Here is an 18,357-nt window from a genome sequence, read left to right as displayed (position 1 = left end):
TTCCCCAAAATTCAATATGGAGAACAACCAAATCAAATTAAAAAATAAGAAATCCCATATGTTATGAGTCTTTCTCTTCATAAACTCTGACTTCTCAGTACAATCTCTACTAGGAATTCTCTTTCTATTCTTTAAGAAAATGAAAATTATCCCCCCCCAAAAACCCTCACAGAACCAAATGTATGATGGAGTGTGTGATGCTGTCCACTTCTGTAGACGCACTAATCTTTGCTAGCAAGAATCAGAGCATTCAAAAGTGTTTTTTTAAAGCCATTTTGGTCTCACCCTTAATCCATTTCATAATCATAATAGTCATCATCCATGTTCATTCTTATGCTAGGATGGTCCTCAGGGTTTTGTTTCTGTCTGATCTCTTTGCTCTTCTCAGTGAGATAGGAATGGCCCTCACAGTGTCTCATGATATTCTTTGATGACATCCAGCTCTCTCCTCGTCTTTCTTCTGGGGCTACACATTGCCCTCCTCTCACATCTGTTCCCTTGGCCATCAGGACACTTCTAGCCTTGAGAAGATTACAAGTGCAGTTCCAAGGATTTCCATCCAGGTAGAGGTACCTGAGCCGAGGTAAACCTTCCAGGACTTTGAGATCTAATGCAGATATCTTGTTGTTTCGAAGATTCAGAACCTGTAGCTGCTTCAAATCCTTTAGCTCCTGCTCACCAATATCCTGTATGGCATTTCCTTTTAGATCTAGCCTGGCTAACGTATCTGGAAGCCTAGACAGATAACAGAATAAGGTAAGAGTGACAATTAGGGAAAGTGTTTTGTAATTGCCAATATGGGAAGGCACATTTCCTCTGTGTGTGTATAGGGGAGGGGAAGCATGGTTGGGGATTGGTGAGCATGAACAGCACTCTCACCCTATACAGTTCTCATACGGAAGAGGGTGGGGGATCTGATTCTGAAAAGGCATGATAACATGTAAGAAAAATGCTGTCCCCTTCCACCCAAGAAATTCTCCCCTATGTTTAAAAAATTTGACATTTTCAGCAAATTATCCAGGGTGAATTTCGGACATTGTCCATGGCCCCAATCCAGAAGACTTTTCTGGGGTCCTTAATGGGAATAAATTGGGAAGCAGGGCACATTCATTACACATTATTGTGCCTTTTTGGAAGCTTGGTTCCCAAGTCTCTTTCCTGCATTCATCAAACACATTATATGTGTTCACCACCCCCTCATTACACTTGTAATTGTGTTTTCCTTGAAAAAGAAAATATTTTTTAAAAAAACTTTGTATATTCTGTATGCTTAAAGTCAGCTATGAATTCATCCTTTAGTTTCCTATTTTCCATCAATCAATCACCTCAACCCTTTTGATCTTGTCTCTCAGGTATCATTTTCTATTTGTCTAATGATTTCTTTGTTTCAATTCTCTTACCTTTCTTCTCTTAAAATAGGGATACTAACCTGGATCCTGCTATTCAAATAAAGGCTAATGACAGATGTAGCAGAATTACTTTCTAAAAATGGCAAGTTATAACTCTTTTTATTAGGGCAAAATATATTCATTTACTTGATAACAAATTTTTCTTTCTGTTTCACTCAACTTGTGGTTTATTGGAACCCCTACACAGCTTCCCCCCTACCCCCCACCCACCCCTGACCTGTGCTGTGCTCATACCTATCTTTAGTCACATATCCACTAACTGTGCAATTTTTTTTTTATAAGCACAAGAGGTGAGGAGATTTTACATGAAAAAAATCTAACCCCAACCCTGAATATTCATGTACTAACATCATGATGTCTTAATGCACCATGGATAAAGTGGATAGGAAGACCACTCCTTTCAGTGCTATGTTGTTGTTAGTCCTTGCCCAGGGTCACACAGCTAGTAAGTGTGAGGTGACATTTGAACTCAGGTCCTCCTTACTCCAGGGCCAGTGCTTTATCCACTGCACAACCTAGCCACCCCTCAGTGTTTTGTAGTGGAAACAAGGAAGGCCTTCAGAACATTGGAGTGGAGCCCTTACAGGGAACTTGTGTGAGGATATGGACCACAGTGGTACAAAGTGAGCATTCCTGGATGAGTTGTTCCTTAGAAGGAGCATCAGCATTGATGAGACCATGTATCTCTTTGAATATTTAAGTAGTGAAGTTTGTCACGGTGCTATGCTTGATACTTAGGAAGGAAATGGCTAATGATTTTAACTATATTTCTTGGCAATTAGACAGTTTTCCTCTTGTCTTTAGCACAAAAATACATAACTTATACTCCAAATAGATACATATATTAAACTCCTAAATATTTTAGTTTAATGGAACTTGGCATACATTTTAAGTTTTGGGTAGCTTGGAAAATAAACCTAGACTGATTAGTTTCATTTTGTGTTTTTATTCATGTCTATACAAACATATACAAACTCACACTTATTTGGGAATTTCAAAAGCCTTAATTATTTAAACTTTCCTCATACCCCTGGGATAAAATGTATTTAATAAAGACACAGGTAATTTTTGCATAAAGTAACTTCATACATTTTTAACAGTTTAATAATTTAATTGAATTTTAAGTTAGCCCCAAATCAAATTAATTTTATGCAAACAACTGTTAATATGAAGAGCATCTGTAAAAGGTTCACAGAAAATCTCAGATGTATAGTTTTTGGGTTTTTCCCCCTAGGAATGACAGAATATTTCAATAGAAATAATCAAGTGTTAGCATTTCATTGCTAAGATTATTCAGGGCTATGAAACAACTGAAGTCTAGAAATGCCATTTATGGGGTTTTATTTTCAGTTGCCAGATATTTTTTGAAATGTTGCTATGTACCTATGTACCTAGGACTATGCTAGGTGCACCTGACTGATTATATCAATCAGCTGACAAATGAACAAGCATTTATTAAATACCTCTTACTCCCTGCACTGGGCTAAACACTGAGGATAAAAATACAACGAATGAAACAATCCCTACTTGTAAGAAGCCTACACCCCAGTGGAAACATGGGAATGACAACAAGTATATATATATATAAGTACACACAGAACAAATATAAAGAATAAATAGTTCCTTGAAGGAAGAGAGGGATCCTATGAGGTGGAGGAAAGGAGGGAGTAAATTCTAGGCATGGGGAGATCCAAAGAAAAGGCACTCTACAATATGGAGTGTCACGTTCAAGCAACAAGGCCAATTTGACTAGATCACTGAGGAGGGGAAGTAATGTTCAATGAGGCTATAAAGATAGGTTGGGGCCAGATTGTAAAGGGCTTGGGCTTTAAAAGCTAAGCAAAAGGGGCAGCTAGATGGCGCAGTGGATAGAGCACTGACCCTGGAATCAGAGTATCTGAGTTCAAATCCGGCCTCAGACACTAAACACTTACTAGCTGTGTGACCCTGGGCAAGTCACTTAACCCCAATTGCCTCACTAAAAAAAAAAAAAATTAAAAAAAAAAAAAAGCTAAGCAAAGGAATTTAGATTCTGCCATGGATGCAAGAGAGCCGCTGGAGTTTGTTTAATTAGGGGATGACTCAGTCAGTTCTGTATTTAAGGAAAATCACTTTGGCAATAGTGTATAGGGTAGATTAGAGTAGAGAGTCTTGAGTTAGGGATACCAATGAGGAAGTTGTTGCAATAATTTAGGTGAGAGGTGATGAAGACCTGAACTAAAATGAAAGCTATGTGAGTTAAGAGGAATTGGATGGGGAAAACGTAAGGAAGGTAGAAGTGGCGAGATTTGACAACTGAGGATATGCGGAATAAAAGAGAGTGAAAAGTCAAGGTAAGTGTTGAGTTTCTGAACCTGTGAGTGGAATGATAGTGGTACCATTGAATGAAATTATAAAGTCTGGAAAAGGAGAGGGTTTGGGGGAAAGATGTTCCCTTTTGGTCGTGTAAAGTTTGAGGTGTCTCTAGGTCACCTAGCTTGACATTTGTAATGGGCAGCTGGTGGCATGGGATTATAGTTCAGAAGAAGGGGGGGACTAGTTTGTAGAGGAAAAAGAGAAGAGGATTTAGGTTAGAACTTTGAGGTAGACCCACAATTAGAGGGTCTTGGTATGAATGATGAGTCAGCAAAGAAGAGGAAGAAGGAATGGTCTATAAGATAGGAGGGAAATTCGGGCAGCTAGGTGGTACAATGCATAAAGCACCAGCCCTGGATTCAGGAGGACCTGAGTTCAAATTTGACCTCAGACACTTGACACTTACTAGCTGTGTGACCTTGGGCAAGTCACTTAACCCCCATTGCCCCTCACAAAACAAAAAACCAAAAACAAAACAATAAAAAAAAGATAGGAGGCAAATTATTAGAGAGTAGTCATGAAAACCCATATGGGTTAGGAGGGAAATAACAATGAGAAGGGAAAGGAAAATGTTATCTTTGAGGGGAGGATTATATTAGCTCATGTTTCTAAATCTTTAGTAAAAGAAGATGGCATTTTAAAGCACAGTCTCAAAGTTTACATAAAAAGGAGATAAACTCACGTGCACAAAAATTTCCTATAATGACATCAGCATTTGCTGTTTTGGAAAAGCAAATGGAACACTCAGGAAAGTCTACTAGTGAAAATGACAAAATTTTAAACATAAGGAGATACATACACATGTATGTACTCATACATATTTTAATTTAATATAGGGTTATTAATTTAATTTAATATAGGGTTATTGTCAGGGAGAAACTCTTCCAACTTATCCATACTTTCAAGGAACAGTTTGGCAGAGGTCATAAGGATATATTAATCATGTCTCTGTTTCCCTCACCATTGTTATTTTGCCATAATCCCAATAAGTATAAAATTCACTGTTATGTTCTCCATGTCCATTATCCATGAGACCAATCAGATAGTCTACAGTGAGTAAAACTAGTGAAAACTTGATCCTCAATAGTATTATTTCCACTGAACAGCAGTCTGTTTTTCATTTCTTAAAAATTCCTATTATGAACTTGAACATCAAAAAGGAGCATTTCCACACTCACAGCAGAACACAGAAAAAATTCTATATGAAACCTCTAAAGGTACCTCTAGGGTACCTCCCCATTTGTCTGGTTTGCAATGGCACTGTTAAAAATCTGATTAGTACACATTGGCATGGACCAATTCTGCCCCTTACATTAGTCAATAAAGCCCAGCTCTCCCCTGGTCCTTTAACCACATCACACACATCCCAGTGTAACTGGCCATATGCTTGTCCAGTGGGACTGAGTTGGGAATAGTGAGCTGAATGTATTTTACCCTCCTGAGTTGTGAAGAATAAACTTTTGCTTCCGTACCCTCCAATATTCTTCTGTTCTAAACTCTGATTAAACACCTTGCATTTTAAGTTTTCACAATATGTCAGATGAATTAATGTTCATCATCATCATCATCACCTGGCTTGCCTAGGAAAATTTGTAAAGAAGGGAAAATTTGAGTGATCTTTCTTTGCATCATTCAACTACCAAGATAATTTTTCTAAAACACAGGTTGATCATAACACTTTCTGATAATAAAAGAAGGGTATAAATCTCCCCACCCTCCATCAATAGCCACTGGCTGACAGGAGGAAATATTCCTTTGGTTTTTTTTTGTTTTTTTTTTTTGTTTTTTAGTGAGGCAATTGGGGTTAAGTGACTTGCCCACGGTCACACAGCTAGTAAGTGTTAAGTGTCTGAGGCCGGATTTGAACTCAGGTACTCCTGACTCCTGGGCCGGTGCTCTATCCACTGCGCCACCTAGCCGCCCTGGAAATATTCCTTTGAGGGCCACACAAGCAGAAGAAAACATTAATTGAGATTTTTTTGTTGTTGTTGTACAAAATAGAAAATGTTCCATTCATCTGGCTTTAAAATTAAGATTGAGTAACATGTAACTAAAGTAATAATGCAAAGTATGTTGTTTTTTTCTTTATTGTGAGCAATTAAAGAAAAAAGTAGAAAGGGGTGGGGGAAGAGAAGAGATTAAGGCAGTAAGAAGAGTTGGGAAAAAACCAATATCAACACATTAAAAGACAGAGGAGAAAGGCACAGGCAGAAAGGGAAAGAGAAATATACAGGAAATGACTTAAAAGGAACATACACACATAGCTCAACATAGAGAGCAACACAGACCCAGCCAAGCAAAGAGGTTTTTTTGTATAACACCTCCATCTTCTAACCTTTACAATATTGAAAACTGCTGTGGACTTTTTAAACTGTGTTCTATTTTTATTTCTTAATTTGTATATTTAAATCTTAGCATAAACAGAGCCATACTCTCTTATTATTTTCCCTATGGGCTGGATGAAATGAAATTGAATATTGCATTTGATCTACAGGCTTCCCCACTTCTCTGAATAAATGGCTCTCTATTCCTAGCTTCCTCTGTGACACAAGAGAGTAATTTGGAATTGCTCTGCTTAGCTCCTGGCCCATGAAATGTCTACGGAAGTATCAAATCTCTTAAAATTATTAAGAATGACAAGATGCGGCTGTCTCAGTTGTGTTGGCTTCAAGGTTACTGCGGGGCGCCGGGGTGCTGGGGGTCCAGGCCTTGTGGGCCTGTGGCCCGGCTCAGGCTACAGCTCACTCCATGGCGAGCAGAGGAGGCATCCCTTCTGATGAAGAGCAGGCTACTGGTTTGGAGAGAGAGATTATGATGGCTGCAAGGAATGATTTCTATCCCTACAATGTTAGCCCCAAAGGCAGCTCCAGGGACTAAGGAGGAGCCAAACCTGGTCCCTTCCATCACTGACAAGCGAATAGTGGGCTGTATCTGTGAAGAGGACAACAGTGCAGTCATCTGGTTCTGGCTTCACAAAGGCGAGACACAGCATTGCCCTAACTGTGGAACCCATTACAAGCTGGTACCCCACCAGTTGAGCCCCTGAGCCCCTGAATTGGTTTACCTGAGATACAGTGTAATGTTTTCTTCCCTCCAATAAAAGATTAACCATTTCCCTGGCTCAAAAAAAATAAAAAAGAATGACAAGATGCACTGGTCACTTGCCTGAGAGGTATTGACAGCAGAAGGTTCTGTTCCAGGGCTAGATTAGAAAGCTGAACACATCTCTGAAGAGCTCCCACCTCAAATAAGCTGACCATATTGTTGTCTAGAAACAAATGTTTCAGGTCCCTTAGGTCCTGGAAGTCTTGGAGTGTTACTCTCTGAATCAAATTGTTACTACAGTCAAGTTTCTGTAGCCTTGTTGGCAGTCGGAAAGGCAACGTCTGAAGGTGATTCTGAGATATCTCAAGTGTTGTTAAATTAGGTAGGAAGTGGGCTCCCTCAATAGAAGAAAGTGAATTGGCAGAAAGGAAAAGATGAGAAAGGTTCTCCAGATGTTTCATCTCTCGAAATCTTACTACTTGGAGCTGGTTTCTCTCCAGCTTTAAAGAAAGCAAAGACTTTGGCAGGTCATTAGGGACTTTAGTCAGTGAGTTGCCACTTAAACTAAGAAACTGCAAAGATTGAAGAGATGTAAAGAAGCTCCCTGGTAGAAAATGCAGTTTGTTATTCTCCATACTCAGATGTTTTAAGTGAGGAAGTTTAAATGGGCCAGTCAGAGATTCCATATTGTTGCCATCCAATACCAAATTTTGCAAATTAACAAGAGATGAGAGTGTGCTGAGAGAGAGAGCAGATACCATGTTGTTTTGCAGCTCAAGTACTTGTAATTTTTTCAAGCCTTCAAAATCTGATTCATGCAAAACATTTATTGAATTATCATTGAGTTTCAACACTTCAAGGCTGTTTGGTAGGGTAGTAGGAATTCGTCTTAATTTATTTTTCCAGAGTTCCAAAGTCTTCAATGTGCTCAAGGTTTTAAAGGTGTCATTTTCAACAGACTCCGTGCCACTGGCCAATAGGATAAATTCTTCCAGGGCCAGAGTTTTGGTGATGTTAGATAACTGTAGAGAGGAGAAATTCTAAATCAACATATCATGAAAAATACTTTACAGTATATACAAACAAAATCAATACTATTTTATATTTTCTTCCATCTATTTAAAGCATATTTATATAAATAATTTTGAATAGACAAATTATAAACTGTCAACGACCTCATGAAAAGTCACTAAATAAGAGAAACACAAATTAAAATAACTCTGAGGGGCAGCTAGGTGGCTTAGTGGATAAAGCACTAACTCTGGATTCAGGAGGACCTGAGTTCAAATCCGGCCTCAGAAACTTGACACTTACTAGCAGTGTGACCCTGGGCAAGTCACTTAACCCTCATTGCCCTGCAAACAAAAAAACATTTTTTTCTTAAAATAACTCTGAGGTTTCACCTCAGACATAAAAATTGATAAAGATGACAAAAATGGAAAACAATCAGTGCCAGAAGAGCTTCAAGAAGACAGGAATAGTTACATGTTCTTGATGGAGTTATGACTTGGGCCAAACATTCTGTGAAATGATTTGTAACTGTATAAGAAAAATGGCTTAAATTGTTCAAATCTTTTGATCTAGTGATTCCATGAACAGGTGTATATTCCAAGGAGATTTCAAAGAGAGAGAGACCTTATATACAACAAAATATTTACAGCATCATTTTTTCTTTTGTGTAACTAAAATATATATCTTGGATAAAACTTTAAAGAACAGAAATCCTGACAAATTCTATCTAGTATGTTTATATTGCTGTCAGATGCCACCCAATGTACTGAATGTAGACCCTCTGCTGTGACTAAGGACATGGCTGTATTTCTTCATCTGAAAAATGAGAGGTTTGGATTAGATGACCTCTAAGGATCCTTTTAGTGTTGGATCAGTTATGGCTATGTTTACACAAAGCTGAGATAAAGCATTTATGCACTGGAGGCAAGGTTGTATTATTATACACACATAGACATTAGCAATTGAAAATTTCATAACTGATGGCACAAGAGGAAGTTTTAAGAATTTACTTAACAATAGAATTTGATTTATCTTAAAATAATACCACTGTGATATGAAGAGTAGAATGTTCTGCTATTAAAATTCATTTATTTATGAAAAATAATACTAAAGTATTTTCCTAATTGCATTTCTTTCCATGCTATGCTCTTGGCAGCTGTTTTCAGGCTCTATCCCTTTTCCTGAATCTGCTTATATAGAACACAAACATATTCAACCATATTCTATTTCAGAAACCAGTCTCTTTTTTTAGAGTAACTTTCCACTTCATGATGGTAAATATTAATGAAAAAAACAAAAAGAATATGTGGGTGAACCAAGCAGGTCACCCACATGTGCATATTCTTTTTTCAGAGCAGTAATGGTTTCAGAATATCTATGTGACTCTGAGAGCACTTCACATGCCTGCTCTCACACTCAGGTATCATCCTGAAATAGTGAAAGGCTTTGATCAAAAAGAAGCTAGAAAATAGGGAGTTCTGATGAGTTAGTTATGGTACTAGAATGTTAGAAATGAATGAGAACTTATAGACCCTTTAGTCTAGTCCCTTCATTTTACAGATGAAAAAACTGTTTGAGGTCCAGAGATGCCCATGGTATCACAGCTAGATAGTAGCAGAGCTAAGACTTGAACACAGATCATCTGTCTCCATTCTCCCTATCTCTTCTCCTTTCTCCCCTTCTTTTCCCCTCTCTCTTTTCTCCCTTTCTCTTCCCAGTCTGTCTCCCTTCTCTCTCCCTCTCCCCTTCTCCTTCTCCCCCTTTCCCCCTTTTCCCTTCTCTCTCCCTTTCCCTTTTTCTCCCCTTCCCTTTTCTTCTTCTTTCTCCTTCTCTTCCCCTTTTCTTCCCCTTGTCCTCTGTCTCTCTTTCTACCCTGTAAGAGTCAGGTATGATTTTTTTTAATTGTTTACAAAACAGTATAGTCTTATTTCATTAACATGTTAATACTCTCACAATTGAATATCACATATTTTCAAAGCATACTATTTAAACATCCTATTTCTTTAAATTATCTTTCTCAAACATATAGATCTTCTACATAAGCCAGATACCTGGAATTGAATATTACCCAAGAAAAGGTAGACCAATAGATAAACACAAATAAATTCTAATTTTTCAGTCAACATGAATCCAATGCCACTTATTTGTAATGGTTTCACCATTACGTGGCAGCTATTGTTGAATTTCCTAGTTAACAAAGAAAAGAGGCTAGGTGTATCTTAAGATCCAGTATATTCACCCTCTTTGCAGAAGGATTCCACAAAAATTCTTTCGTATTTCTGTCTTTGAGTCCAAATGTTCAATAGGGTTTAACTGGAATCTTAGACATTTAGAACTTGAACAGAAGAAACTGTCTAGTTCCCAAATCCTCATTTTATAAAGAAGGAAGCTGAGGCTGAGAGAAGACAGGAAATAACTTCCTTGAAGTCACACAGCTAGTTAGTGATAGTACTAAAACTGGTTTCCAGGCAATGCTTTTTCAACTATTTCTTTTTTTTTCCTCCTGTGATTTCACTAGTATTAGGAACTTCCGGGGTGGGGGGGGTAGGGTGGATCCTTATATCTATTCAGCCTGGTTAGAGTTCTGCAATTTATAATCTTACAAAGTTGTTCAGGAAAATGAGAGGTTAAGACTTGTTCTCATCATATAGCCATGGTGTATGTGAAGCAGGACTATAAACCCACTACTTCATAAACTCTAAGACTACCCCTTTTATCCACTACACCACACTACTTTTTATTTGCAGAGAAGGCCTTTTCCATTATGCTAGAAGCAAAGCACATTTCTCTGATAACAAAAAAAATTAGCAAATGCCCAGCATGGTTTTCAATCTCTATTGCATGCCTGAGATGAAAAAAAAAAAAAAAACCTAGCACAGCCTTATGAAAACAAACAATACTTAAAGTTTTAAGAACTTTGATCAATGTGATATTAAATTGTGATTTAAGAGTGTTTTGAAGAATGCTGTCCATCTCATGGCAGAGATATGATGGACTAATATGCAGAATGAGAAATACTTTTTTGGATGTGGCCAACATGGGAATTTGTTTTGCTTAAGTACAGTTATATGTATATACACTTATATATAACTTACATACCTACACACAGACACAGACAAACACACACATATCTTTTTCTTTCTTCCTTCCTTCCTTCCTTTCTTCCCTCCCTCCCTCACCCCTTCTTTCCTTCCTTCCTTCCCTCCTTCCTTCCCTCTTCCCTCCTTCCTTTCCTCCTCTCTCTCTCTCTCTCTCTCTCTCTCTCTCTCTCTCTCTCTCTCTCTCTCTCTCTCTCTCTCTCTCTCTCTCTCCCCCTTCCTCCTTCCCTTCCTCCTTCCTTCCCTTTCTCTCTTTTCCTCTCTGTAGCTGGGGAGAGGAAAGGAAGAAAAAATAATTGATAATTGAAAAAATAAAAATGTATTGCAAAAAATAAAGAGTAAAATTGAGAACATTTATCATAAGACCCTGGTGTTTGTTGGGACAAATATATACATTTTAGAACCTTTGAACAATTTCCTAGGAAGATATTAATATTTTGCCTGTGATAGGTATTGATAATCTTAATATTGCATTATCATCCTAATACCTTTATGATTATTGAGGTGTCTTATTTGGCATGTAAACTATATATCATTCCAGTGGTTATATAACCAGGGCATTTTAACATAAAATGAAAATACTGGGACATATATTTTCTTGCAAATTAAGATGTTTCAAAAAACCCAGTCAGTTGTAGGGTAATTGGATTTCTTTTTGTGTGCTGTCATAAAAGGTAACTCATATACCTAACAAAGCAAAGAACTTCTGGGAGCTTTTCAACTATTACTGCTATTTCTTGAAATGTTCTTAGATCAAAACAAAAAGGATCATCATATTTTTAAAAAATCAAGGGGGAAAGATCCATTTTACTAATCCAGAATGGGTTGGTGGTTGGCAAAATTATTCTGACTTGAAAATAACACCTGTTTAAACACTGTCATTTTAAATATGGTTTCCTCCCTCCCAATAAAAAGAATTACCTTGAGTAGGGAGTAACATCCTTACCTTGAGATTTTTTATCTTACTGTGGCTGATATAAAGTCTCTTGATTGTGGAAGGCATCCATGAAGGTACTTCTACAAGTCTATAGCACTGGATGGATTGTTTGGAATCACAGCTGCATCTTCTAGGGCAGTTAGGATGAAAACCATCGCCAAAGGAAAGCAGAACAAGAAAGGTGCAAAGCAAATACATCTTCCAAATATGGGCTCTTGGTTCTCAGTTGATGCCAACTTCAGCAGGTAGCTAAGTCTTTTTCTCTCTTTTTATATGATGAAATCAGATAAAAAGCATCTTATGACTGTGTGCTTGGTCAGTGTAAGGCTACAGGAAAGAAAAAAAGGAGGGGAGGGACTCCTCAACTTGCCTGGGTTAAAATGTCAGCAACCATTACAAAAGGTGAAAGACTTAAACAATGATAAGCAGTTTCAATATCTGTAGGTGGGCAAAACCCCATTTCATTTATTGCTGAAAAGGCTAATCTGCAAACATCCCTATTATCTGCAGTTTCCTTATTTTGTTAAATGTGACACTAAGGAATTAGTGAGAAAAGATGAAGAACCATTTTATTGTAGGCTATAAAACCTTTGTATTTTCTGTGACCCTATATTAAAAGTATTTTTGAGCAGAGGGGAAGGGAACAGACATTTAGAAGGGTTTATTTTTTTGTGTTCCTTTTACAATAGTAAGGGAAGACCGGTATTTTCTTCTCACAACTAAAATTGAGAGATACTTGAAGTTACAAATGCCTTTATCTTCCTTTTTTTAGAGGCAGTATGGTCTAGCAGAACTTAGAGGATCTGGGTTGGAATCCTGGCTTTGCTATTTATTATCTACTGACCTGAATTCCCCTTTTTGGCCTCAGATTCCTCATCTATAAAATGAAAGGGTTAAGTTAGATGATGTCTAAGTCCCTTTTCGTGTTGGAGCCTATGACCTCTTCCCTCATTGCCACCCAACCCACAACTATTGTATCTTGAAAATTCTTGTCACCTTTTACATCTAAAACGGATATCAGATTGCTTTCTGTCTTGCAAGGTGAAGAGAAGGGAGGGGAAGCACAATTTGGAACTCAAAATCTTATAAAAACAAATGTTGATGATGCTGGGCAAGTCACTTAACCCTCATTGTCCCACCAAAAAACAAAAACAAAAACAAATGTTGAAAACTATGTTTACAAGTAACTGAAAAAATAAAATACTATCAAGATTAGGGAAGAAAAAGAAAATGCTTGTCACCAAAAGCAACTATTGCTATTGATTCTTGAATTGGAAGTATAGAAAATATTATGTAGTTAGTTCCCTTTTGTGATCACTACTGCCTATTTTAATGGAAAAATAGAAACCCTGTTCTTTCTATAATATAAAGAAGGATTTTTAATTTTTTTAAAAAGGCATTTAACTTATTCGTTGTGAAAGCTGACTGCAGAAAAGTTCCTCCTTATCTAGAAATGTTCTTTGTCATGGTTTTTTGTCTTGCTACATTATTTCCTGCTGACAAATTTTAAAGAATTTAAAATCCTGATTTGGTATTTTAAATGAACATAATACTTGTGAATAATTCATAAAACAGGGCTACATATGCTCACTGAAGGCATTTGCCAAAGTAATGCAAATTGTCCTGTGCAGAATCTATATAAAAGGACTCTATATTTTCCAAATGTTCCCATTCATAGATGGTATTTTATTAATTTCAACAAGTCTTAGAACACCATTTCCTCAATGGAATCTACTACAATATGGCAGAGATCAGCCTAACCACACACTAGGAGAAAAAGAAGATGGAAAAATTCATGTTACCCAGACTATGACATGCAGTTGAATGAGAAATCCATCAGGCTAGTGTCTATGTGTAAAATATGTACATATACATACATATAATGAAGTGGAATTTTGTTCTTCCACTCACCCCATTCAGTTGATAAAATCATTAGATGTAGTCACAGATGGGGAGGTGTTGATGTATGGGCAAGTTTTTGATACCTGGTGGTTGTGTGGGTGTGAATGCCTCTTTCTACTTAGGTGGAGGCAACAGTATTGACTTGGGTGAAAGTTGGGGCTTTACCCCTGGGGCTTTAAGTGGTTAAGCCTTCAAAAGTTATTAAAAAATGAAGCCAATCAGATAGAGAGAGCTAGCAGTTAGGCAAGAACTCAGCTTTTCAATTTCTGTGGCTGAGAAGGGAAATTTTCTTTATTATCTTCTCTGGAATTGAACATGGCATCTAGAAATGGAGATTTTGGGGAAAAAAGAAATACCATTTCCAAGTTGAAGATGTGTTTCAAGTGAATTGATGGCACATTTGAGGGAACAGAGACACTCCAGAAAGACACAGATGTAAAGGGACATAATAATAGCTGGAAGCCTGGGAAGTGACTTAATCTCTCAGTGTCCTAGACAACTTTCTAAACCTATATGTTAAAGAGGTGTTTCCAGTGTTCAATGGAGGAGAGAATTTGTATGAAATTACAAGTTTGCATGATAGATATAGATATAAGTATAGATATGACTATATAGACATATACATATGTAGATCTAGAAGTAAGCATAGACAAAAACAATTGTAGACATAAGCCAAGAATTGAAATATGTAATGTGTTATGCCCAGAATTGAGTAAAAGGACATTAGACCTGATTGCACTTGGGAAATTACATAATACTTTCAATGAATGGAAATTTCCCACTATCTCAAAAACTTGTCTTTAACACTACTGTTTTCCAGGTTATATACCAATGAAACATGGGACTACATGATCTTAGGACAATCAAAATTGCAAGTAGCAAAGTATTTAATAGAAATACACATAGGACTATAAGAAGACTTTGTCAATTTATCAAAAATAACTCATGTGTAAGAAATGACATTAGTGATATTAACAAAGACATAGTAAAGGAAACAAAAAAGAGACAAAGCTGGTCAAGTAATGAGACAGTCAGTAGTTAATCAATAAGCATTTTTGAGCACCTACTGTGCACCAGACACTGTGCTAAGTGCTGGGTATACAAAGAAGGGCCAAAGAAAGTCCCTGTTCTTAAGGAGCTCACAAACTAATGGAGAAGATGACATGCACGTAGTTATGTACAAAGAGGTAATATATAGGATAAATAAGAAAAAAACAATAGAGGGAAGTCATTAGAACTAAGAAGGATTAGAAAAAGCTTCCTTAGAAAGTAGGATTTTATCTAGGATTTGAAGAAAGTCAGAGGAGCCAGGAGGCAGAGATGAGGAGGAAGAGCATTCCAGGCCTGGGGGATAGCCAATGAAAATGCCCAGAGAAAAGAGATGGAGTATTTTGTCTGAGGAACAGCAAGGAGGTCAGTGTCACTGGATGAAAGAGTAGTGTATGGTTGGGAGGGAGGTATAAGAACTCTGGAAAAATGGGGAGAGGCTGGGTTATGAAGGGCTTTAAATGCCAGAGGATTTTATATTTGATCCTTTAGGTGATGGGGAGACACTGAGTGTACTGGGTAGAGGCGTGACATGGTAGAACCTGAGCTTTAGGAAGGTCATTTTGACAGTAGAGTGGAGGATGGCTTGGAATGGGGAGAGTCTTATGGCAGGCAGACCAATCAGCAAATTATTGTATTAGTCCATTCATGAGGTGATAAGAGCCTTCACCAGAGTGAAGCCATTTAAGGAGAGAGATAGCTCAACATTATATTTTTCACAGGTCTGAACTAATTTGTAACTTCTGTGACTGACTTCACCATGCCCCTACATCAGGTACCTTCTCCTCCCCCCTTTTCAGTTTCCTTTTGTGTTTTGTCTTTCTCCATTAGATTGTAAGCTCCTCTTGAGGGCAAGGATTGGCTTTTTCCCTTTATATTTGTATTCCCAGTGTGTTACACTCTGCTAGACATAGAGTAAGTGCTTAATAAATATTTATTGACTATTGGCTAGTGTGAGAAACAAATTGTGAGAAACCCCATTTAAAAATTTCTGGGACTCAGTGTTGGAGAAGTATCAAAGGCCTTTATTTATACATTTGCACTCAAATGGGCCAACTCCCTAATGGAAATGGCGGCATGCATGGGACCCTTTTATCTCTTAAGGGGCTGGCTCCACCCTTCTTCCTCAGTTACAATCTTCGGCCAAGACACTGGCACCAAATGCTAGGCAATCAGAATACAATATAGCCAAAGGGGTATCCCTCTAAACTCCTCCCCCATGTGACCAGCCCTGGGTCTCTCTCTCTCTCTCTCTCTCTCTCTCTCTCTCTCTCTCTCTCTCTCTCTCTCTCTCTCTCTCTCTCTCTCTCTCTCATCATGTGATCCTGATTGCTGGGGAGGGGGAGGAAAGGAGCCATTAGTAAGCATCCTTCTCCCACCTGAAATTCACCTCACAGACATTCACCAGACAACTTCTTAGGGAGTTCATTAATGGCTTGTTCAATTTCTTTTTCTAATATGGGCTTATTTAAGGATTTTATTTCCTCTTCAGTTAACCTGGGCAGTTTGTATTTTTGTAGATATTCATCTATTTCATTTAGATTGTCAAATTTATTGGCATACAGTTGGGCAAAATAATTCCTAATTATTGATTTAATTTCCACTTCGTTGGTGGTAACATACCCTTTTTCATTTTTGATACTGGTGATTTGGTTTTCTTCTTTCTTTTTTTAAATCAAATTAACCAATATTTTATCTATTTTATTGGTTTTTTCATAAAACCAGCTCTTGGTTTTATTGATTAATTCTATAGTTTTTTGCTTTCAATCTTATTAATTTCTCCTTTAATTTTCAGGATCTCTAATTTAGTATCTAATTGGGGATTTCTAATTTGTTCTTTTTCTGGCTTTTTAAGTTGCATGCCCAATTCATTAATCTCCTCTTTCTCTTTTTTATTCATGTAAGCATTTAGAGCTATAAATTTTCCCCTAAGCACTGCTTTGTCTGCATCCCATAGATTTTGATATGTTGTCTCATTATTGTCATTCCCTTGGATATAGTTCTTGATTGTTTCTATGATTTGTTGTTTGGCCCATTCATTCTTTTTGTTTGTTTGTTTGTTTGTTTTTTGCTGGGCAATGGGGGTTAAGTGACTTGCCCAGTGTCACACAGCTAGTATGTGTCAAGTGTCTGAGGTGGGATTTGAACTCAGATAGTCCTGAATCCAGAGCTGGTGCTTTATCCACTGCGCCACCTAGCTGCCTCCCCATTCAATCTTTAGAATGATATTATTTAGTTTCCAATTGATTTTCATTCTACTTTTCCCTGGCTTTTTCTTACATGTAATTTTTATTGCATCATGATCTGAAAAGGATGCATTTACTATTTCTGCCTTTCTACATTTGACTATGATGTTTTTGTGCCCTAATACATGGTCAATTTTTGAAAATGTGCCATGTACTGCTAAGAAAAAGGTATATTCCTTTCTATTCCCATTCAGTTTTCTCCAGACATCTATCATGTCTAACTTTTCTAGTAATCTATTCACCTCTTTCACTTCTTTCTTATTTATTTTTTGGCTAGATTTATCTAATTCTGAGAGGGGGAGATTCAGATCCCCCACTAGTATTGTATTACTGTCTAATTCCTCTTGTAACTCATTTAATTTCTCCTCTAAGAACTTGGATGCTATACCACTTGGTGCATACATATTTAATATTGATATTACTTCATTATCTATAGTGCCTTTTAGCAAGATGTAATTTCCTTCCTTATCTCTTTTAATGAGATCTATTTTTGCCTGCGCTTTGTCTGAGATAGGGATTGCTACCCCTGCTTTTTTTACTTTAGCTGAAGCATAATATATTCTGCTCCAGCCTTTTACCTTTACTCTGTGTGTATCTCTCTGCTTCAAATGTGTTTCTTATAAACAGCATATTGTAGGATTCTGGTTTTTAATCCACTCTGCAATTCGCTTCCATTTTACAAGAGAGTTCATCCCATTCACATTCATTATTACTGACTGTCTATTCCCCTCCATTTTATTTACCCCCTTTGTACTTTCCCCCCTTCTTTCACCCTATTCCTCCTCACCGACGTTTTACTTCCTACCCCTACCTCCCCCGATCTGCCCTCCCTTTTTATCACCCCCTCTCTTTTCTTTACCCTTTTCTCCCTTGCTTTTGTCCTCCCTTCTATCAGTCCCCCCCTTTCCCTTCCCCTTTTGATTTCCTAAAGAATGCGCTAAATTTCTTTATCCCAATGAACGTATATGTTATTTCCTCTTTGAATCAAATCTAATGAGATTAGGGTTGAAACAATGTTCACCCCTCCTTTCTTTCCCTCTATTGTAATAGGTTTTTTTTCTCCACCTCTTCATATGATATAATTCATCCCATTCCACCTCCCCTTTCCTTTCCTCCCTTTAGACTCCCTTTTTAACCCCTTAATTTTTTTTTGTATCATCACATCAAAGACAATTTATATTTATACCCTCTGTATAAAGTCCTTCTCTCTGCCCAAATACATTTACAGTTCTTAAGAGTTATGAGTATTATCTTCCCATGTAGGGATATAAGCAGTTTAACCTAATTGAGTAACCTTTTTTTTTCCC

The 18,357-nt window shown here is 37.4% G+C and overlaps 1 protein-coding gene and 1 pseudogene across 1 annotated transcript; one reads left to right on the top strand and one right to left on the bottom strand.

The window, feature by feature from the left end:
• Positions 1-287: 287 nt before the first annotated feature.
• On the bottom strand, positions 288-12,053 carry LOC122725751 (nephrocan-like). Its single transcript, XM_043963021.1, has 3 exons — positions 11,865-12,053; positions 6,930-7,831; positions 288-735 (listed from the first exon to the last, which is right to left on the bottom strand). Exons 1-3 carry the CDS (start codon positions 12,051-12,053, stop codon positions 288-290), a joined length of 1,539 nt encoding a protein of 512 aa, XP_043818956.1.
• Positions 4,780-6,833, top strand: LOC122753483 (annotated as a pseudogene).
• Positions 12,054-18,357: the final 6,304 nt, after the last annotated feature.

Source organism: Dromiciops gliroides, chromosome 4 (genome assembly GCF_019393635.1).
Source record: "Dromiciops gliroides isolate mDroGli1 chromosome 4, mDroGli1.pri, whole genome shotgun sequence".
NCBI classification, from domain to species: domain Eukaryota; kingdom Metazoa; phylum Chordata; class Mammalia; order Microbiotheria; family Microbiotheriidae; genus Dromiciops; species Dromiciops gliroides.
The sequence above is the reverse complement of the archived record's forward strand: the minus strand, read 5'-3'. Positions and strand labels throughout refer to the sequence as shown.

Coding starts and splice junctions, on each gene's coding strand:
- LOC122725751 (XM_043963021.1), bottom strand. CDS start 12,053: ATGTATTTGCTTTGCACCTTTCTTGTTCTGCTTTCCTTTGGCGATGGT. Junction 7,832..11,864: donor GTAAGATAAAAAATCTCAAG/GTAAGGATGTTA, acceptor TCCTCTCTACAG/TTATCTAACATCACCAAAAC. Junction 736..6,929: donor CTGCTGTCAATACCTCTCAG/GCAAGTGACCAG, acceptor TTATCTGTCTAG/GCTTCCAGATACGTTAGCCA.